General features: G+C 37.1%; 1 protein-coding gene across 2 annotated transcripts in view; it reads left to right on the forward strand.

Moving 5' to 3' along the window:
• The window catches only part of slc37a2 (solute carrier family 37 member 2), a 47,125-nt gene extending 24,871 nt beyond the window's left edge, over positions 1–22,254 (forward strand). Inside the window, exons 7-19 of one of the 2 annotated variants that reach the window (XM_028810443.2) lie at positions 3,218–3,384; positions 3,598–3,635; positions 4,042–4,194; positions 4,609–4,699; positions 7,812–7,874; positions 8,556–8,641; positions 8,731–8,779; positions 15,146–15,219; positions 15,580–15,658; positions 16,664–16,761; positions 18,939–19,003; positions 21,422–21,451; positions 21,845–22,254. In XM_028810443.2, coding sequence (XP_028666276.1) covers positions 3,218–3,384; positions 3,598–3,635; positions 4,042–4,194; positions 4,609–4,699; positions 7,812–7,874; positions 8,556–8,641; positions 8,731–8,779; positions 15,146–15,219; positions 15,580–15,658; positions 16,664–16,761; positions 18,939–19,003; positions 21,422–21,451; positions 21,845–21,860 — 1,009 coding nt within the window. In that variant the 3' untranslated portion in view covers positions 21,861–22,254. The remainder of the gene's footprint in view (positions 1–3,217; positions 3,385–3,597; positions 3,636–4,041; positions 4,195–4,608; positions 4,700–7,811; positions 7,875–8,555; positions 8,642–8,730; positions 8,780–15,145; positions 15,220–15,579; positions 15,659–16,663; positions 16,762–18,938; positions 19,004–21,421; positions 21,452–21,844) is intronic. The other variant, XM_028810444.2, reaches the window with a different exon arrangement.
• Positions 22,255–23,398: the final 1,144 nt, after the last annotated feature.

Genomic DNA, 23,398 nt, shown 5'->3' on the forward strand with positions numbered 1-23,398 from the left:
ATAAAAGTTGCATTGTGACGTCAGGGTCTCTGTTTACTATCTACATGTGACAGAAGGCCGCTGTGCGGACCCTACGGGATCAATGTGCGCACTTCGATGTTTGATGAGTGATTCGATGTGTTGAAGCAAAATCCCAACATACAGATGCATTCGTGGTGCTTTTATATTCAAGAGTCGCATATTCCCAATCGTAATTATGCATTTTAAAAATCTCACATATCATCTTTTGTGCCATCTTTTTTTTCTGGGGCTTCTTCCTGACCTGACAGCAGCGGCAAACATCAATAGATCACCACACAGAACACATTAAATGTATGATATTCCAACTCTCTGCACATTTAGAATCGTTAGTTTTATACTTGATATCACTTTCATAATGAAATGCATCAAAGTATGTATGTTATATTTTACAGATTAATCGTTAATTTCATTTAAATAATGAATACTGTTGATAATTACACAAATGGGGGTGACACGGTGGTGGAGCGGTAGCACTGCTGTCTCGCAGGGAGTCCCATTGCTGGTATTCCCTGCCTGGAGTTTGCATGTTTTCTTGCTGGGTTTCCACAGTGTGCTCCAGTTTCCTTCCAAAGATATGCAGATTTGGTGACACTAAAATGACGCCAGTGTATGTGAGTGCTTGTATTCACTTTGCAATGAGCAGATGCCCCATCTAGGGATTGTTTCTGCCTCGTGCCCAATGCTAGCTGGAATGGACACATCCCTGTATTGATGGATTTAATCATTAAACATCTTTTTCAGACATACAGTCATATGAAAAAGTTTGGGAACGCCTCTTAATTCTTTGGATTTTTGTTTATCATTGGCTGAGCTTTCAAAGTAGCAACTTCCTTTTAATATATGACATGCCTTATGAAAATAGTAGTATTTCAGCAGTGACATTACGTTTATTGGATTAACAGAAAATATGCAATATGCATCATAACAAAGTTAGACAGGTGCATAAATTTGGGCACCCCAACAGAGATATTACATCAATACTTAGTTTAGCCTCCTTTTGCATATATAACAGCCTCTAGACGCCTCCTATAGCCTTTGATGAGTGTCTGGATTCTGGATGGAGGTATTTTTGACCATTCCTCCATACAAAATCTCTCTAATTCAGTTAAATTTGATGGCTGCCGAGCATGGACAGCCTTCTTCAAATCATCCCATAGATTTTCAATGATACTCAAGTCAGGGGTCTGTGATGACCATTCCAGAACATTGTACTTCTCCCTCTGCATGAACGCCTTTGTAGATTTCGAACTGTGTTTTGGGTCATTGTCTTGTTGGAATATCCAACCCCTGCGTCACTTCAACTTTGTGACTGATGCTTGAACATTATCCTGAAGAATTTGTTGATATTGGGTTTAATTCATCCAATCCTCGACTTTAATAAGGGCCCCAGTCCTTGAACTAGCCACACAACCCCACAGCATGATGGAACCTCCAACAAATTTGACAGTAGGTAGCAGGTGTTTTTCTTGGAATGCGGTGTTCTTCTTCCACCATGCAAAGCGCTTTTTGTTATGACCAAATAACTCAATTTTTGTCTCATCAGTCCAAAGCACTTTGCTCCAAAATGAATCTGGCTTGTCTAAATGAGCATTTGCATACAACAAGCGACTCTGTTTGTGGCGTGAGTGCAGAAAGGGCTTCTTTCTCAACACCCTGCCATACAGATGTTCTTTGTGCAAATTGTGCTGAATTGTAAAACAATGTACTGATACACCATCTGCAGCAAGATGTTCTTGCAGGTCTTTGGAGGTGATCTGTGGGTTGTCTGTAACCATTCTCACAATTCTGCACATATGCCGCTCCTGTATTTTTCTTGGCCTGCCAGACCTGCTGGGTTTAACGGCAACTGTGCCTGTGGCCTTCCATTTCCTGATTCCATTCCTTACAGTTGAAACTGACAGTTTAAACCTCTGAGAGAGTTTTTTGTAGCCTTACCCTAAACCATGAGACTCAACAATCTTTGTTTTCAAATCTTTTGAGAGTTGGTTGAGGATCCCATGCTGTCACTCTTCAGAGGAGAGTCAAAGGGAAGCACAACTTGCAATTGACCATCTTAAATACCTTATCTCATGATTGGACACACCTGTCTATGAAGTTCAAGGCTTAACGAGCTAATCCAACCAATTTGGTGTTGCAAGTAATCAGCATTGAGCAGTGACAGGCATTCAAATCAGCAGAATTACAAGGGGACCCAAAGTCAGTTTTTCACATTTGATTTAATTTCATACAACTAAATACTGCTTCACTAAAAATCTTTGTTCGTAAAACACACCAGTACTCAGATGTTCCTAGGAAATGAAAGACATACCACTGTTATCTTTTTTGTTGAAAGTAAATTATTATGCAGGCTGAGAGAGGTTCCCAAACTTTTTAATTTGACTGTATTGCGTAAAGGTGTCCTCGGAATTTAATGGATGTTTCAGTCAATTCACAATACAGCGAAGACAAACCTGTCCTCACCGTGATAATATCTCGCACTGCCACCTGGTGGATTCTTCCAGATTTGCGAGTATAAACGGTAAAATGCTTGCGTAGCAGTAGTGTCCGCTGGAGCATGCGTTGCGTTGCATGAAGTATAAACCCGGCCTTAGTGACCTCAGAATGCACATAGAAATGGTACTTATGCAGCTGTGATCCTTGAATTTGTTATTGTCTTCTTTGCTACTTTCCTTACAGTGCATTGGGACTAAGTATATTTTCATGTTGTTGCTGGTACTTTTATCAGTGTTTTAGTAAAGTTTGAACATTTTGAACATTGACATAGTTGTGCTGTTATCTTTAACTTGTTATGTGTTTTGTTAAAGATTGTAGAATCTTTAACAAACCTGAACATTGCCAAACATAATTTAGCTAAAGTTATGCTTTTGTAAGAATAAACCATATTAGCTACTTGTACCAATCTAAGATTTTTAAATATCTTGGTTGCCTTCCCATGAAACTTACTGATTATCCATTGTATTTTTAGATTTAAAACTGAGCTAAGGCATGAGAAGAAGAAAATGCACATATGAACATTACCTGAACTACAAACTAATAACATCATCCCAAATTAAAAGTCTATATTTTTAGTACTTCTGCTAGCAATTTATATTTTGGGCATTTAGCACAGTTTATTGTTTTCCTTTTCATTGAAAAACTGGTTGTCACAGAAAAGTAAGTTCACTGATGTGATTTTAACATGTTTTTCTTTTTTCAGGCGTGGGCTCATCATGGGTATCTGGAATTCACACACATCTGTGGGGAACATCTTGGGTTCACTTATTGCAGGAGTCTTTGTGTCTACTGCTTGGGGATTGTCCTTCATTGTACCTGGCATCATCATTGCTATAATGGGAGTTGTCTGCTTTTTCTTCCTTGTTGAGAGTAAGTTGTCAATTCATTTTTTGAAGAAGTTCACAATAAAACTGCACACATTTTTGCGGTAACATAAAAAGCATGTGATATGGCACATGACAGAGACCTGCTGTGAAATTTAGACATTCAGTTTATGTGGGATGATTTACACTGGAATCAATAGAGGAATAGACCTCCTTTTGAATCTGTTCACTATGTCATATTTGTTTTTATTGTTTTTAGAACCAGAAGATGTGAACTGCTCCCTACCGCAGCACCATGTAAGTATGATACCCTCCATCTTGCTTATTCGTTTGATGTGGAGTGTGGATTTGTGCGTGTAGTCAGCAGTTTCTGAGGTGACAGTGAGGAAGCTCATGAATGTTTGAAACTAAATATACGTGGCTCTCTTTTACTAAAGTGTTGGTAATGGTATAAAATTTATCAGTTTGTAAATTCAGTTTAAACACTCTTACTCCTTAGTCTGTTGTAAATTCCAGGTGTAAAGTATTCTATGTAGAGAGGCTGTATCTTATAAGCTGTTTTGCTAGTATAGTTAGACAAGCTCAACATACTTCTATTGTGTGTTCGTGCTTAATATGTTTTTACAGATGAAAATGTAACTCTTATTATTTACTCAGATGAAGTTTGTTGTGTATTCTTGACAAACGGAAGCTCTGTTTTTAGGATCTTCCTGAACAAGAACCTCTGCTGCGTTCCAGTAGCAATGAGGAAATATTTGGTAGTCCTGCTCACAATCAGGTAAACGGTGTGCGATCTGTGCAGGTGGCAAACGAAGAGCCAGAAGCCATCAGCTTTTTGGCAGCACTCCGAATACCGGTGAGTCTTCGGCTGAAACTTTGTGAAGTGAAGTAGTGAGTGTTAAAAGGGAATGGACTTTAAGCCATTGAACCAGCCGTAGAAAAAGGTTACACTTTAGGGTGCTCTGAAAATTGTAACCTGTATGTGTATAAAGATTAGCAAAGCAAACTAGCGGGTTAAACTATAGTCCTGAGAGTTGAACCTGTTATTTTCAGTCATCAAGTAATGTTTCTAGATAGCTGGCAATGTTATTGTGATCTGATTAAGATATTCTGTGATATTATGAGAGGGGAAAAAAAAAACAATGTACCTACTGTAGGTAACCGTATCCATAGAAGATCTGCTTTAAATGACATGGCCAGACACTTAGTGTCATCTGTAATAATAAGGTGAGTATTCAAATGCACTAATTTTTTTTCCTCTGATTAACAGGGTGTGGTGGAATTTTCCCTGTGTCTGTTATTTGCCAAATTGGTTAGCTATACGTTCCTGTATTGGCTTCCTCTATACATTGCCAATGTGGGTAAGTGAAACCTGCTTGCCTGCTTCAGAGCCATGTGGCATTTTTTGGTTTTTGCACTTCTACAAAGGAACAGTTTTCAGTTTGTGTGCTTCTGAATTTTTTATGCAAGTTCTTAGTTTTTTTATGTACAAGAATGGTGATTGAAAAAACATTCTTTGTCTTTAGTAGTTCTCCCCTCCATAGTCCACAGTGACTGAAATGATTTTATTGTAGCATGCCACTAGACTTTAGAATCTACTGTATAATGTACTGTATAAACACATTTGCATATGCTTGATAGTATGTGCATTTTAGGAGGGAAGGAAAGAAAGAGCGATGACTTGTATTTTAAATGCTCTAATATTTCCTGGTTGACCTCCTAAGATTAGTTCTATTTATCACCATTTTAGATTTTTGATGCAATCTTTCTGTCATGCTACTGTCAGTTTCCTGGTTGACCTCCTAAGATTAGTTCTATTTATCACCATTTTATATTTTTGATGCAAACTTTCTGTCATGCTACTGTCAGTTTTTTATTAGATTGAAAGTCAAAATATCTGAAAGCACTGGTAAAGGATATGTTCAGTATTTTTCAAGTCGAAGTTCTTTCTTCATAAATGTGGTATATATACAGTACATTTAGAATTCTGTTCTAAAGTTAAGCAGTATCTGTAAATTAAAAAAAATATATCTTGCCTACTGTGGCCCCTTACAATGGAGGAAAAGATTAAAAACTTGCCAAATATGTCCATTTCTCAGCTGTCAAGTATTGATCTGCACATTCCGTGTTCCTAATGCTTGTTTATGACAACAAAAGGGATCTGGAAATACTCATTTTTATTGCATAATCTTGATATTTTTTCGTGGTAAGGATTTCTTTTTGATTCACTTATTTGAATTCCGACGTGAATATGAAAATAAATCGACAGAAAACCAACCATTTGGCATGAGAAGTTCACTTTGACTTGGTCTTTCAAGAGAAACCACCTCCCGGTCGTTGTGCATGATGCCTAATTGCTGAGCTATCGTTCATGGCTAGTTGTCTTCTAAAAATGGCTGCATCTCATAATATTGGTGTTTTTTTTGTTTTTTTTTTGTTCAAAGTGACATGTATAAACTATTTCACAATGTATGTGTAATTACATGACGCAGATCAATACTCGAAAACTGTGTTGACTTGGAAAAATGGACATATTTGGTAAGTTTTGAAGTTTTTCCTATCTGCCACATATATTGCAATGTATAATGCCAGTGCAGGCAAGATGTTTTTTTAAATTTGTAGAAAGCAATTAATTTTAGAACACAATTCTGCTGGTCAGATATATATATGCCGTGTTTGTGAAGAAGTAATTTTGACTTGAAAAAATACCAAACTTATCCTTTAAAGTATTTTTTTCTTTTAATTTAAATCCAGGCCCTATGATTTCCTTGAGGTGGAAAACACAGGAACAATCACTGAATTGACATGTAAAAGGAAATTTCAGATATAAACACAGAAACGTACAGAATTTGGAGATATGAAGAGATTATTAAAAACATATTAACATTTTGAGTAGTCTTTCTTTATATTATTTGGATAACATATTCATCTTTATTGTTCTTTTAGAGAATGCTTATCTTCACAGAAATAATGTCATGCTTCTTTGTGTTTGTTTAGTTATGAATACATAACTACTTGGATTGGCTACTTGCATTGGAGTAATTGCTGAAAATGTCAAGGTGACCAGTGTCTGGCACCCCAACAATATCCAAAAAACTAAAGAGACACAATCTGAAGTGTAAAATTCAGGGCAAAACCATATCCCAGTGATTTTAAGGTGTTGCACCAGTAGCCTTTCTGGAGCATATATCTACACTGTCCCTCAAACGAGGGTCTCTCCTTCAGCGGCACTTGCTGACTGTTAGAAGGGTGCAAGACAGCAATTTTCAGTGGTCGTAGAGATAGCATTTGCACTTCTTGCTGATGAGAGAGTCATGTGGCGAGCACCTCATAATCATATACTTAAGTGGGGATGTGTGTCATTAATGGAAATAAGTCAAATGAAGCACAACCACAAGTCAATAGAAATCGGTCTTGTTTAGAACATTAGAATGCAAGTATGTTTTGTTTGGTGAATTCATATGCTTTAAATTGCAAATTGCATTTTTATTTTCAATTATGCCCTGAAACATAATTATGAATTTTTATTTATGTCCAGACAACTTGCTGTTACTAATATATGTGTATGCAATTTGTGCACTTGTTCTAAAAAGAATGTAAAGTGTAATTTTTTCATTGTTTCTGCTATTCTAGTTGGTTACACATACATTCTTGCAATAAAAATATGTAAATACTGGACAACCAAATTACAAAATATAAATCTGATAAAATTAAAAAATGGGGAGGGAAGGGTGTATCCAGCAGGTGTCATTAGCTCCCTTGTTGGAATGAGTTCATTTGTAATTGTGGCATGTTACATAACCCAAATCTATATAGATATGATATAAAAAGGCGATACCCCTCCCTTAATGATACGGCGGTAAGAAATCACATAGAAATAATTTAGCTTTGTTTAATAATGGCTTACGCTGCATAACAGACGAAGGAAGCCAAAGGCAAGAACCCAGTTCGGGAGTGGAGGCTCGATGTGTAGAGTCTGCCATTTTCACCGCTGTGTTGAAAGGATTTTCAGGATCGGATGACATTAACTCCCATCCGTCCGTCGGCTTCAAAGGTGTGCCGGGCAATGTTCCAGGGCTTTATACTCTTTTTTTTCATGTGCAGGCCCCCCACTTAGGTGAATCATGCCATTCCAAACAAGACAAAAGAGGATACAATTTCATGCTGATTTCAACACACAAAAATAGTATACAATGGTCATCAGTCTGACTGCTCATTTCGCAGTTGTACGTACTGTAACTGCCTTGTCTTATAATGCTTGCCTAGCAGTTCTTATATGGTGAACCCCTGTGCTAAATCTGGCTCTGTGTCAACTGTGCATGTGAGTAGAAAGAAAAGTAGATTTATAAAATATATTTACACAGAGCACAGTGACATATTAAACTTATACACTTATTACAAAGGGGGACAATATTTGTGAGAAAATTAAATTGATTTTATGACTCCAATTTAAATAGCTGCTTTCTGTTTCAGCACATTTTGATGCTAAGGGTGCTGGGGACATGTCCACCCTGTTTGATGTTGGAGGTATACTAGGTAAGATGTTACTCATTTTTTTCACTTTGTAAGCTTTTGATAGTTCTGATTTTTTTAAGTGCAAAGCACTCTACTATGCACTATAACCTGGGCTTTATTTATCAGAGACCTTTAGTGTATTTGGCTTTTAATATTGCTGCCTCAGTGGAACCAGCAACAAACACTTTCCATTGTTCTATAAGATATAATAAAAGATTTAATTTTATAATGGTGAAGTCTGCACAACTCCACTGATAAGATCTCTCCTGAGGCTTGATCCTAGGGGCTTATGAGATGTTAATGTCCTTATCCTAAGACAATGAGAAAGGATTGGAAAAGTTCAATATTATGAGTGCAAAGTACACTTTGGGAAATTTGCTTTATAACTTGAATCTGAGTAGGCCTACAAGAGCTGCTCTCCACTTTTCCTTTAATCTTACAGTGTCATGGTTGTCTGATAGCCCAAAAGTTCTTTTTGTTGTACAGAACTAAATTTAAATACTTCTGGAATTACATAGAAAAGGCCTGAAGTGTTGTTTGCAGTTTGCTTACAGTAGTTATCAGTATGGCTTTTGTTCTAAGGATATTATAGTGATATTTTGAGAGGGGTGTATTTTGATCACTCAAAGAACAGCTTTTATGTAGGCAGCAGCACCAGAAGTCATCTAGCTGGATGCTGACATCTTTTCTTTCTGCATGCAGGTGGAATTCTCGCTGGTGTTATATCAGACTACACTGGAGGCAGGGCCACGACGTGCTGTGTTATGTTGGTTGTGGCAGCCCCTATGGTAAGTGGACATATACTGCACGACTCATGCATGCCTTATCATTGTTCTATTATTGGGTGATTTATTTCTGATTATTTCTCCATCCCCAGCTTTTTTTGTACAATCATATTGGACAGAATGGCCTGGGAACCACCATAGGTAATTACAGACATTTCTTAAGTTTGCATCCTAGTTCCTCAAAACTAATTTTAAGAGAATACCTTCACTCTCTCATGAACAAGACTGATTTATTATTTACATATTTATTATTATTGTTAAATATTATTTTCTCATTCATGTACACAACATTTACATCTGCTCCCCAAAGTCACAGGGGATAGTTTTTTCCTAGTTTATTTGTTTTAAATAGAGTAGTTGGCAAGTACCCAAGTAATTCTGCCATATTTGTAGAAAATAAATTTTCTCAATTAATGGGTTTACTGTTATGAGGCTGGTGATAAATCTCACTGAGATTGCACAGGTGGTGAACCAGCTGAGAGGAGGAAAGGCCCCAGGGATCTGTGGTATCCGGGAAGTTCTTCAGGCTGGTGGTTAGGCTGTCCTCCTGGCATTGCAGGCAATCTTTGCTTCTATTTGGGAGACTGGCATCATCCCAACTGACTGGAAAACGGGACTTGTCGTCCCTATCTGGAAAGGGAAGGGTGATTGCCTGGATTGCGGCAACTACAGAGGGATAACACTGCTCTCTGTCCTGGGTAAGGTCCTTTCTATGATCATCCTCAATAGGATCCGTGATCACTTGCTCACCTACCAGCGACTGGAGCAGTCTGGTTTTACGCCTAAGAAGTCTACCATTGACCGCAACCTGGCACTGAGGGTTCTCATGGAGCGCAAACGTGAATATCGGCAGAGTTTCTTTGCAGCCTTTGTCAATTTTTGTAAATCGTTTGACTCAGTTGATCGAGCTGCCCTGTGGGACATCCTAAGGGTCCACGGGATCCCCTTGAGGTTGCTGGATATCATGGCCGGCCTATACACTGGTACTGTAAGTGCTGTGCAGAGTGGAGACAGAACTTCTGTGTTTTTCCCAGTTGATTCTGGGGTTCGTCAGGGGTGTGTTCTTGCTCCTACTCTGTTCAGTGCTTGCATGGACTGGGTGATGGGCAAGGTCATGTGGTCCAGCGACTGTGGAGCATCTGTTGGTGAAGAAAGATTCACGGATCTTGACTTTGTGATCTTTGCGGAGTCAATGGAGGCTCTGATCGGGGCGTTAGAGAGACTGTGCGAGGAGTCTGAGTGTCCTGGATAAAAACCAAGATCCAGGCCTTTAATGACCTCTTGGGCACAGACATCAGCAGGGTGTCTGTCTGCGGAGAGAGTGTCGACCTTGTCGAGAGGTTTACTTACCTTGGCAGTGGCATTCATGTCTCTGGTGACTCCTCCTATGAAGTCAGTAGACGGATTGGGAGAGCATGGGGTGTCATGAGGTCACTGGAAAGGGGTGTGTGGCGCTCCTGATATCTATGCAAAAGAACGAAGGTCCAAGTCTTTAGAGTCCTGGTGCTTCCTGTCTTGCTATATGGTTGAGAGACATGGACGCTATCCAGTGACCTGAGACGAAGACTGGACTCCTTTGGTACTGTGTCTCTCCGGAAAATCCTTAGGTACCATTGGTTTGAATTTGTGTCAAATGAGCGGTTGCTTATGGAGTCCCGAATGAGGCACATTACCTGCATTGTGAGGGAGCTTCAGTTATGGCACTACGGCAATGTGGTGCGTTTCCCCAAGGATGATCCAGTTCGTAAGATCCTCATTGTTGGGGACCCGAGTGGCTGGACCAAGCCAAGGTGTCACCCACATAACACCTGGCTGCGGCAGATAGAGGGTCATTTCCGGAGGGTGGGACTGGACCGCGTGTCTGTGTGGGCGGGTTGCCAACTGGGATCCCAAGCTGTTTCGTCGTGTAGTGGGTATGGCAATGCACTGTACCAGTGCATGCTCCCCAACTTGACTTGACTTGACTCGGTGATAAATACTACATTTGAAAAAATCCAGCATTAAGGAACACTTTAAATCACATTCTTCTTTATTTGATTATCTTTTGTTGCTTCTATATATTTGTCCCAGAAACCTAAGCTTGAAAGCAAACGGCTAACAGGTTAAGCCACCTGAATTCAACAGCAAACAGGTTGCATAATTTTTTATCATGGAATAGAGTGTGCAAAGCTTTATACGGTCCTCTGGAGCTAAAGAATTAATTTCCTATTTAAAGACACTGCAGTCAAGGAATTTTGACACTGTATTACCTCATGGAAGTGCCTAAAGTACAGCAGTGGATTAGAGTGGGTGAAGTGTTTGCTTAATGACACAGCAACAGGTTAAATTCATTCAAATGTATTTTGTGTTTATTTAAGCAAGGAGCCTCTGTATGTTGTCTATATGTTCTGAAAACTCTTTTTTAGGTTTTGAATTTAAACTTGAACTGTGAAAATAAGCAGTGAAAGGCTGTCATTTTCAGCATCAGCTAAAATATTCTTTTTAAGTTTATCTTAATTTTATGCACTGTGCTCTATTGCTTTTTTTGGCTAATTGTCATCTTAGGCCAAAAATGCTTTGCTCTATATTATAAAAAAGTTAAATTCTTCATTTTTGAATTACTTTATATTTATATCTCATGATTACATTCTATTTTATTGCTGGACAGGCAGTGTGGCATAGTGGTTAATGCTTTAGACTTCAAAACCTGAGGTTGTGTGTTCAAAACCCACTACTGACACTGTGTGACCATGTGTAAGTCACTTCACCTGCCTGTACTCCAATTGGAATAACTAAAAAAAGAAATGTAACCATTTGATATCTCTCAAATGTTGTAAGTTGCCTTGATTGATAGTAATAATAATAATAATATTGAGTTGTGGAACAATTTATTGCTTAGAGGTAGTAGTTTGAGTTGAATAGGTCTACATGACTTGTATGGCCTTTGTTGTATTGCCCTGTGCTAAACATAATTAGGTCTTGAACTTATTATCAGTTCTGCAGCATTCACCACTAGTGCAGGTGTTAGGCAGGAAGGACATGACGTTAGTGTGTCTTAGGCTGCACACATTCAAACTAGCAGGAGTCACCACCGTATGTTAGAAAATAATAAGACATTAGGAAGTGGCAGTTCAGCTGTTGAGACATGCTGACATGTTAAATAAATAAAGCTAATACACTTGGTTTTATGACTATTTTGTCTGCAATATTTTCTTGTCTATATTGTTATTTCATTATTGTTATAATTGTCGTAGATATTTTTTACATTATTTTAACAGTTAATTTAATAGAATTTGTTTGTTTTTTTTGACATTTTCTTTATTTGGAGTTAGTTTGTTAATCCTAACTAAAAATCTCTAAGTAAGTTTAACAATTCTTGCAATACCAGTAACAGTGTGAGAGAGCCTTGAGTGAGATTTGAAGGCTCTTCTTAAATGTTAGATACAAGTTTATGCAAATTGCTGGGTGTCAACCAATGCCACCTAAGCAAGTGGTGAAGGATTGTCACATTTAAGCCTGTACAGATGTATTTGCATCTGAAAAGTGAAACAAGACATAAAATTAAGAGATGTTATGCCATAAACAAAACAGGTAATTTAATAATGTAATAAAACCGATTATTATCAAACATTTAAAAGTATGGTTAATCCTCAGTGTGAAGTATAATAGATAGATAGATACTTTATTAATCCCAAGGGAAAATTCACATACTCCAGCAGCAGCATACTGATACAAAAAAAAACAATATTAAAGAGTAATAAAAATGTAGGTAAAAACAGACAACAACTTTGAATAATGTTAACGTTTAACCCCGGGTGGAATTGAAGAGTCGCATAATTTGGGGGAGGAACGATCTCCTCAGTCTGTCAGTGGAGCAGGACAGTGACAGTAGTCTGTCGCTGAAGCTGCTGCTTTGTCTGGAGATGACACTGTTTAGTGGATGCAGTATATAATATCATTTTCAGTGCAATCGACCTCACTTACAAACTAGGAACACACCATGGTCTGTCTAGAGATGTACAGTGGGTATCCCTTCATTGCCATGTAGAAATTAAAAATTCTTCCCCCTGCCATTTCCAGTTTCTTAGACCTCAACATCCTGACCAGACTTTCTGATACAGGTATTGTATGTGCAATTACGCTGCAACTAGTCTTCCACATCCCTGCCTTTATAATGCTACTAAGCTGCATCTCCCAATATTACACTTTGTACAAGCAGGGTAAATCTGTTTACTTACTGTACAAGTTTAAAGTCTTTGATAAATCAAGCTAATTGCTTGAGTCTTACACTTTTTTATTTTTGTGAGTTTGGTTGGAGTAGCATGTACTCTCAAAATGGCGTGTTAAGTAGACATCACTCCTAATTGTTATTCTGTCAGAAAGGAGACCATATTTACTTAGTATTTAAACTTACACATACCACTCAGATATTTATTATGTATTTATAAGTTCATTAATTTGTTCCCATGTTTTTCTATATGAAGACCTTTTTTACAATATGGAAATTTTTTACTAAACTGTTATCCAGCTGTTGTCTCTTTTTTTTTTTTTTTTTTTTAGCACATAAGCTTATAACTGGATTATAGGCACTGACACATTGTTTAGAGAGCAATGCTTGTATTAAGTAAGGTAGCTCATCACATGTATTTGTTAAAGTGAAAAAATAATTAAGTAAAATATGCATATCAGGCAAGTGCATTGTATATAAAGGATAAGTTAGCATGGTTATCTTCATTTGTGACATCACAAAGGACAGATGTGTCTGCATCAACATTTCACAGTCAGAAGTGCTGGAGTCTTTTACGTCTAAATGTGGTTGCTCCACTGGAATAGATAGCATTTGATAACAACTCATTACGTGGTATTTTTTTGTATCCAAACAGCATAGCAACATGTCCACAGGTAGACATAAAAGTGCTAATAAACAGTATAATACTACAGCTCTCGTTAAAGTTTGTGGCTTACATCGCCATTTTGGATTGATGTCATAATCTGAAGCCAGAAAAATTTGGACTTGACAGACCAGCCCATAGTTTTTATATTGGAAATCTGACTTAAGGGGGCATTCTGGTTGAAAAGTTTGACTAGGAACTCAGAAATTCTGACTTCCCACTTCAAAACGAATACAGCATAAATACAGTTGATTATTGAGAGCTGTGTATGCATTTTCAACTCATTTTAATAAAGCTCAATTGTTGAATAATATTTCAGAATCTAAGGCTATTGAATGTTTAAATACTAGTAAATGTAAAAAAAAAGACTAGAAAATGTTAATGTTTTAAAAGGGTCTATATACTTTGCATACTGAATGTCTGAGAATAATTGTGTATTTGGATATCCTAGTATGATCTTTCTAGTGTATGATATCAGGAAGCTTCCTCTGGGGCAAAAATCCTTTCTCAGAGCTTTTAACGATGACAGTGCAGTCACAATGCTGTTATGTCATCCTTATGTTTTCCTGAGAGAAAATATGAATTAAGGCTAGATTAAGAATTTGTGTCAGGGTACATAATAAATGGTTAAAGTTGCTTGCTATTTACTTTTGACAGTGTAACTTCTAACTAGCAAGAACATTGTGCAGTATGTATTAAAGGCTAGGCCTAAGACTTTGCAGCATCTGCACTACGTACACTGGAACCCATTGTCCTTCCTTTATCTATTGGAAAAAAATGCTTGTTTAGGCCTCTAAAACATTTTTTGTTTGGAATTAGTGAAGACTGTCTCAGCATGCATCTTAAAATGGAAAAAAATAAAATAAATGTTTTTCCCACACAAACAAAACATGTCATCTTTGTACAATTCATTAGTTATGTGTCTGAAATGTTATGAGTCCAATTTTTGTCATTATGCAGATATTCTTTAATTTTTTTACTTTAGTTATTTCTTGTTTATTTGTTACTTACCTCCATATATAACAATGTCCTGGACTAACATACATTCATGGGTTAAATTTTACACAACTCCGCTGAAATTAATTTTGGCTCTGGCTAAGAAGAATGAAAAATCTTTTGGGAAGTTGAAAATGCTTTCATGATTTGTAAAAATTTTCTAGAGACCTTTAAGCTATTTATTTTGTTTTGTTTTTATCTCAATTGTAGTAGTAGTAATTGAATTTTTTAGGTATTAAATCTTATTAATTTTAATTTGGTATGTCCTTGTCCTTTTTTTAATACTCGTTATAAAAATGATAGACAAGAACTTAAACACACAATAGTGGGAAATATGGGAAATTAATTTCTAGACCCAAGTATTATCAGGGAACTGCAGTAAAGGTTAATAACCAGGCCACTTGTGTAACACGCAGTTCAGTAAAACTGTACATCTTTTTCAGATCCTTCTCTCATCTGAATAAGTTACATTTCTGTATCCCTTCATTTTACAAATACTGTACTCAATTTATTGACACAGTTGTAAAAGATAGCACTGAATAATTCCCATGCTGTCTAGACAAGATTATGTGTTTTTTTTTCTTTTTTCATTAAACGTCATTATCATTGTATTATGCCTGTGGTTTAATTTTTGTTACAGGAATGCTCATGTTTTGTGGAAGCCTTGTAAATGGTCCATATGCTCTTATTACAACAGCTGTATCAGCTGATCTGGTGAGTATTTCATGATCTGCCATTGACTCACTTTGAGGGAAGCATATATAGACAATAGTATAAAATAACCTAAACTCTGATATATGCACTATATAAACACTACTGGGGTCATTAAAAAATGTGGGTCTCTGAAGAAAGGGAATTACACAGAGCTGTTGGGTAATATGGATTATGGTTATGGTTATAGAGAACTTTGTTGATGGGGGGAAATATAATTCAGTTTTAAAAGTTGTCTGTTGTTGTGTCATTTTCCATCAATCTTCACTAAAAAGATGGGAATGAATAATATTATGATAGAAATCTACAATGGCTTCTGTTTTAGGATAAATTCATAAATCTGTATTTTCCACTTCCTTTCAGGGAACTCATGAGTGTTTGCGTGGAAATGCAAAGGCTTTATCAACTGTGACAGCCATCATTGATGGAACTGGATCAATAGGTATGCTGTAGAACATTTGTTCCATTTTCTATGCTTTTCAAGACATAAACTTGTCTTGTATTTAATAATAAATAATGATAATTCTTTGCATTTATATAGTGTTTTTCTCACTACTCAAAGCGCTCAGCAATTGCAGGTTAAGGGCCTTGCTCAAGGGCCCAACAGAGCAGAGTCCCTATTGGCATTTACAGGATTCGAACCGGCAACCTTCCGATTGCCAGTGCAGATCCCTAGCCTCAGAGCCACCAAATTTATTTTCTTTCCAGTCATGTTTTTATAACAAGAATACTAAATAGAAGTTGTAGCAGTTAAGGCTTTTGTCCACCTCTTGAACCCTCAGGTACCACTCCAAACACCAGGTAAAAGTACAATTCTTCTTTATTGTATAATCACGTGCACAAAGCACCCTCCACTCCACACTACTCATATAATCACAATCACTAACAATACTCTCTCTCCTCCTTCTCCCAGACACTTAGCCACCCTACCTCCCAGCTCAGCTCAATGTACTGGGCTTTCCCAGAGTCCTTTATACACCCTGACCCGGAGGTGTTCCTGCCCAACAGTCCACAGTGCCTTATCCCTTCCGGGTCAGGGTAAACAGTCCTTATCCTCAACCTGGAAGCACGTCATCGCTCCTGCTCACGTGACCAGGACGTACTTCCAGGTTATAGGGCACACATAAGTCCACGGGCTTCCCGGCAGCGACTCCCAGTGGTCCCCAAGGTATCCAGCAGGGCTGTGTATACAAACTACATAGTCCATGAGGCCCTGCTGGAACTCGGGGCACATCCATGCTGTTGGGAGAGCTCCTCCTGGCGGCCTGGGGGTGAGGGCCGGAATAGGAAGCCGGCAATCCACCACAAAGTCTAGAATAAAAGCATAAATGGTCATCACAGAAAAAGTGGCATGCACTTTAATTATAGAATTATACAAGTTGTGAATGTTTTGGTCTCGGTTCCATTTGATGAATTACTCAGCTAAAGTTCCTCTTGTGTCCTGTAGGTGCTGCTCTAGGCCCTCTCTTAGCCGGTTTAATCTCTCCTACCGGGTGGAATAACGTTTTCTACATGCTCATCACTGCTGACATCCTTGCCTGTCTGGTATGTTTATTCAACAGTCTGAATTTATTTTTAATGTCTAATAAAGCATTTACTTTTTTCCAACAAGGAAAGGGAACATGTAAAAGAAACATTTTTAACTCCTAGCCTCAAACTTGCATAGGCCAGACTGAAAAATGCAGATTATAATTTCTTGTTCATTCCCTTTCTGTTATTTTTTATGCTCTATGTCTCTGCCTTTCTTTATCAAGTGTAAACTTAGAGTTCTTGATTGCAGACAATGAAGTGCTTAGCTTCCAGACCTGAATGTCTGTAACAGAATTCTCCAAACTGTGATTTCAAATTTGAAATTTCAGTTCCTGATATGCAACTAAATTGAAAGACTCACAAAAATCCAAAAAGCTAATACATATATAAAGGGAACAGAAATTTGTATGCCTCCTAACATCATTGATTGGCAGTGCAAGTATTTCAATAAGCAGAAGTGACTTTGCTCTTTCTTCTTGGAGTAACTCATATGTTTGGATTATTTACAATGGTGTATTTCATGTATGTATAAAAGTGATATATATATTGGACTTTCATTAAAAGCAAGTAATAAACAGTTAGTGACATGAAGAAATTCTGCAACACCTAAGAATAATAAAGCAATAAGGTTTACTCTATATGTACAATTTATATTCATTAAAATACTTTATACAATAAAGTGCCAAGTATGTAAAATAAGTTACCAGAGATTTCTCATGTTTTTAGCTTTATGTAGCTTCCAAATTTTCGAAGTGAGCATTTTTGAACCACAGCTATTCATATTTTCCTTTTTTACTTAGTAACAAGGCCCTTTTTCAAATTGAAATTTATCATATGTAGCCTCTCCTTTTGGACTTTTCTCATCCTTTCTAATTTGTAAAAAGCCCACTGATTTGCACTTATCCCAATTTAGGCCTGCCATGTTCATGTTTGAGTGAAACCTTGCATCACTTTCACAAATAAAACAAGTGTTTTGATTAAAGACTGGTGAAGGAATGAGCTGATTCATGGGACCCGAGTTATAGTTTATGCATCTTGTTGACTTTGTTTTATTCAGAAGTTGGCCGTTTTGCTATTGTGACATGTTCCAGTATGCAGTTCTCTCAGCTACATGTATCGTCTTCAGAATGGTAATAAGCACTTCTCACCGTGACTTGCCATTGCATCACAAAGTGGCATGACCCATTGTCTGCTTAGCTTTCATATTAGGATTTACTCCAGCAAAGTTCATTTACTTTGATTTACCAAACATCTATAAAACTTTAATACTTGCCAAAAATGGGACTTGAAGTAAATATTAACATTTATTATATGCATTAGTAGAACATATTTACATGTGTCTCAAATATAAAAAAAAGAACTAAATATAAGTCATTGCTTCTATAGCTTCATTTCTAACATTTTTTTTAAAGCAGAAGCTTGAATTATCATTAATCAATCACAACAACATTTATTTGTATAGCACATTTTCATACTAATGGTGTAGCTCAAAGTGTTCTACAAAATAAAGAAAGACAAATTTACATGAAAGAAAAATAAGTAAGTTCACACGGCCGGGAGGACAAATAAACAAAATAAACAAAAAAAAAAAAACTCCAGAATTTATTTTCTTTAAATTAAAGCCTCATAAAATGATTAAAAAAATGTTATATTTTAGTAACCTAATCATAACATACACTTTGATATTAACATTTCACAGGTTAATATGAAAGTTAGACTACTGCCATTCTGAGAGCAAATAAAGACCTGTATGTGGCTATTGTCTTTTTTTCCACACCTCTGAGTGACATTATTTCATTTATTTTGTTCTTATACGTATATATACCTACTGTAAGTTATCCACAATTACTTGATATAAACAAAAGAGAAATGGACAGTCACACTGCTCATGTGTAGCACATACCTTATTCCACCACATGGCTGCTGGGATTATCAGGCAGTTTTGTGTTGGAATAGATGTAATTTAACCAATTTTTATATAAGTATGCAATTTCTGTTTTGTATTTTTTTTCAACATCACAATGACGAAGGAAAACAAAAAAAGTAAGATTTTTATGGGGCACATAGTATCGGATACAAGTGGTGAAAATATCACTTAATGAAGTCACTTGATCTGGAAATCAGTGAGGTTAAACAACATTGTGGTATCCACCAGTCAGGCACCTGTCTAACTATATTCTCTCTTTTTGCAGTTTCTTTCCCGGCTTGTGTACAAGGAGGTCAGAGGTTGGTGTGGGTACTACACACGTCAGAGAGGGTAAGTGTCTTTTTTTTCTCCTCACTTGTAAAGTTCTAGGTATAAAGCATCATAATTACAGTAGAAGAGCAAATTGGACAGTAATCAGAGGTGACTAGTTATTGTGGATGATTGTTGTACAGCAGCAGAAACATGGATAAGTAAGAGATGTTATTTTAAGTGAAGGCTAATTAACAAAAGAGTAATGTGTGTCAAAGTTAACATCTTATAGAGTCCATGAGTTTATATTGAATCACTATTTCTTGCACTTAACAGAACGAAAGTGTCTCTTCATTCTAGCAAGAACTTTACAATAAAATGCATTTGATTTCTTTCATTCATCCAAACAGGCATGGAGTAGGTAGTAAAATGTGGGGACAAAATGGAGAACTTAAATGGAAGTGGTTTCAAGAAACTGATTAGCCATATCAATTATAAATAATATAATTGCAGAATAGGACCAATAGGATGTGATTAGTTCACAGCTTGACGAGTTCATTAATCAGTAAATGTGATAGCCGAAAGGAGAAGTTGATAAGCGTAAGAAAAGGAAAAGAAGTAATGTGGATGAATGGATTAGATGACTTCAGCTGTCATTCTATACTGTGCACGATGTTCATTGTGCTCTATAACATGATGTATATAATTGGTGGAGGGGGCATTTCTCCTTGGTGACGGTATGGTTTTAATTTTTGTATTTGGTCCTGCTTTTTATCTTGAAGCAGCTTGATGCCAACCTGCCTGGTAGCATATTTTAAAAGGCTGGTTTATGGAAGATTTATTTCAGCTTGGTGGCTGTTTTCTCATGTTACTGTTCTTGGCAACTGTATCTGGGAAAACTGCATTGTGAGTTGTTAATGAGAAAAAAATTTAAAAGAAAATTCCCGTAGAAAGATGTTCATGTCTTCACTAAATCAGAAATAAACAACGTAGGTTTTCCATGGGTAAAATAATAATTATTAATGGCAAAGGGATTTACAAAAATGGAGTACAGTGGGACCTCGGTTCACAACCATAATTCGTTCCAAAACTCTGGTCGTAAACCGATTTGGTCTTGAACCGAAGCAATTTCCCCCATAGGATTGTATGTAAATACAATTAATCCGTTCCAGATCGTACGAACTGTATGTAAATATATATTTTTTTAGTTTTTAAGCACAAATATAGTTAATTATACCATAAAATGCACAGCGTAATAGTAAACTAAATGTAAAAACATTGAATAACACTGAGAAAACCTACACTGCAATAGTTCGCGCTAAAGTTCTAGGAACCGCTTGCTAAAAACACTTTTTTTGTAATGAGTTTTAAGCACAGGGAAAAAAATGAACATTTGAAAAATCCGTATTTTAATAAACCACCAAGAAAAGTAACATTGCAACAATACACTCTACGAACCGATTGCTGTAAACAGAACTGAAAACAAAAACAAGCCTTCGCTACCTTATCCAGCCCTCCCTCTCTTGCTCGCTCTCTCTTTCGTGTGTGTGTGTCTCTCTTTCGCGGGCCTGCAACGCCCGTGTGTGTGTCTCTCGCTCTATCGCGCGCCTGTGTGTGCGCCTCTCTCTCGCGTGCCTGTGTGTGCGCCTCTCTCTCGCGCGCCTGTGTATGCGCCTCTCTCTCGCGCGCCTGTGTGTGTGTGTCACGCTCTCTCTCTCTTACTCGCTGCACAGGAAATGCACAGGGAGAGACTGAGCACGTACAAACCAAAAGGGAAACTGGCTTGTTCGTATTCCGAGTGTGTGGTCGTGAACCGAGGCAAAAGTTTGGCGAACTTTTTGGTCGTAAACCGATTTGTATGTGTACTGAGACGTTCGTGAACCGAGGTTCAATTCCTACATTGAACAACTCCACACATTTTTAAGCCCCAACACTGAAAAAGATAGAATAACAGAAATTAGTATCTTTCTGAAAAATAGTCCTAATGTTACTTTTTGTTCCATGAAAATAAATTTTAAAATGTACCATTATTTCACACCAGAAAAAAAGGTAGATTTTAAACAAGAATAATTTTTTCAGGTGATTTTTGGGAAAAAAAGCTTATTTTGTTCCAACTTTCAACGAAAGCAACCTGTACTTGAAATTGTATTTTCTAACCAACTCTCTTTGTACGCACTGAATGTATTTGTTGTAATCGTTATTTAAATATAGATAAGCATCATACATCTGCGCATAACACACAAGAATTAAAACTTTTATCTCCATATCATTCCTAAAGGATGAGCTAAGTGTTTAAAGATTTGCAGTAAACATGTTTTTGCAGAGGAAGTAGAACTTCATTTTTTTCTAACTGGAAAAAAAACTGGGTAGTTAAAGGAGGTAAAAAAACTAAACGAAAAGAAAAACTCAAAAAAGGTTGGGATTCCCCTGATCTAATCTGAACTTTTGTTACATTTTTCCACATTCACTTCATATCCTTTCGTATTTTTGTTTTCCCAGGACAGACGTGGATGTGAGAGGTTTGTCTAAGTGAGTTTGTCTAATCCCAGATAGTGTGCCACTTAGCCACCTTGTTGTACCAAATCAATGATTGGTTTTCTTCTTCTTTTATTTCCTTTTTTATTTTTATTTTTTTTTTTTTTTCTTTTCAGTGCTTTTATTCGGGTTTGAATTTTTGAGGCTGTGAGATGTATGCCATTGATAATAGGAAGGTTAAACAAGCTCCAAACTGGACTTCTATTAGAGTTCTGGAGTATCATGCTTTGCAGACTCAAAAATTCTTGCGCTAGGGACTGGTGTGGCACAGTCGACTGTTTGTCGGGCCTTTGCTGGCGGGGGTTTGCTTCTGTCTCTCTCACGATCTCTCTCCTTTCAGAGGGAAAATCTTGACGACTTTAATTATCTTTCCTTTGCTTGTTGCAGATTCAAAGAAATCTGACAGATGGACCAAATGGATGTGTCTGACTAACCCAAGCAGACCCAGAGTCCGTGTGATCCACAGAAATGGGGCCAATGGAGATTGTGACTCTGCGGGTGTGTTGCTGAAGAGAAGCACCACCCCATTTAAGAAAAATAAGTGCACGTAAATGGGACGTGTATAGCTTTTAAACTGTGGACAGGAATAAATGTGTCCAAGGAGTTTTGAGTGTGGTAAGGGAGAAGATTGAAGAATTCAGGGCTACTCTCTGTCTAAAGCTGCCATTGTCTCTTATATCCATAGCCTTCCCGTCGGCCTTCCAGTGATTGATTTGTAATTATTATTGCTTGTTTTTGCTGGTTGATGACTGTCTCTGATCTGTACTCTCTTTGTCATTAAAATGTTTCTAAACATATGCTATTCTGTGCTTTTCTCCTTTGCCCCGGAACTTTCTCTCTGTGGAATAATCTATTCTGCATTTCAAAGGCTTCAGTTACACAACATCCATTATCTGCATCATTTCTTTTTATTATCAGTCTCACCTTCAAATGGCTTCACAGACTTTGACAGCTGGAGTTTACTGTATATATTAAGGGCTAAATGTTGTAGGGTACAGTCAAAATATTTTTCTAAATAAGAGACAAGTACAACTGATTTTTTTACTTTGTGAAAAAAGCTCTGTGTGCTATAGATGTTTGTCTTTTTTTTTTTTTTTTTTTTTTTAAAATGTGAAAGCTTCCCGTCATGTGTTATAAATTCTTTCCATTTCTGATTTTGAGTATTTGTGAATACAGTTAACTCTGTTTACTTTTACGTAAAGCACTTTGCTGAGGACGGGACTTTGTGCTGATTGCACATAATGTAGAGACTGAAACCACACAACATTTCAGACATCTAGTCAAGTAAAAAGCAGCACAAAGATCAATGAACTATGGTTTAAATCTACACTAGTTAAAGTGTGACTAACAGAACATCTGGTTTTCAGAATATATGGCTAACTGACTACAGTTTAAAACTCCACTTAACAACCCTTGTAGAGGAAATTAGCTAATTGAGCAGGGTGATGAATTCATATTTGGAACAATGTGGTGTACACACCACATCTGAAAGATTAGTTCATAATCATTGTGTAAGTTACTCTAGTGCTGCTCTCCTCAGGCTGATTTACTTGGTTGTGGTATTGAACTCCATCATACTTTTCTTTGAAGGAAGTGTCATAAGCATTTCCAATAATGCAAAAGTCAATCTTATGAGCTTGTTTGAGTGTCATAGCAGTAAAGAAAGTCAGTGCTTTAAGAATAGCATGGCATAAATATAAATGCAGGAAGTAAGCAGCACACTATGTTTGTATTCTGAGCTTTGAAGTGGTGATAAATGAGCCATTAGCTTCAGGTAATATAAACAAACTAATGTCAAGTTCAGAAATCATGGAGAGTGAGGTGCAGACGGGATCAGAACACTTAAAACAAGTCAGTGGGACTGAACATTGATTACACAAAGGTACATGAGGAAGCTGGTGATTGGGTACACATACACTATAGGTCAAAGGTTTTACAACA

The sequence above is a fragment of the Erpetoichthys calabaricus genome, chromosome 9 (assembly GCF_900747795.2).
Source record: "Erpetoichthys calabaricus chromosome 9, fErpCal1.3, whole genome shotgun sequence".
Lineage (NCBI taxonomy): Eukaryota > Metazoa > Chordata > Cladistia > Polypteriformes > Polypteridae > Erpetoichthys > Erpetoichthys calabaricus.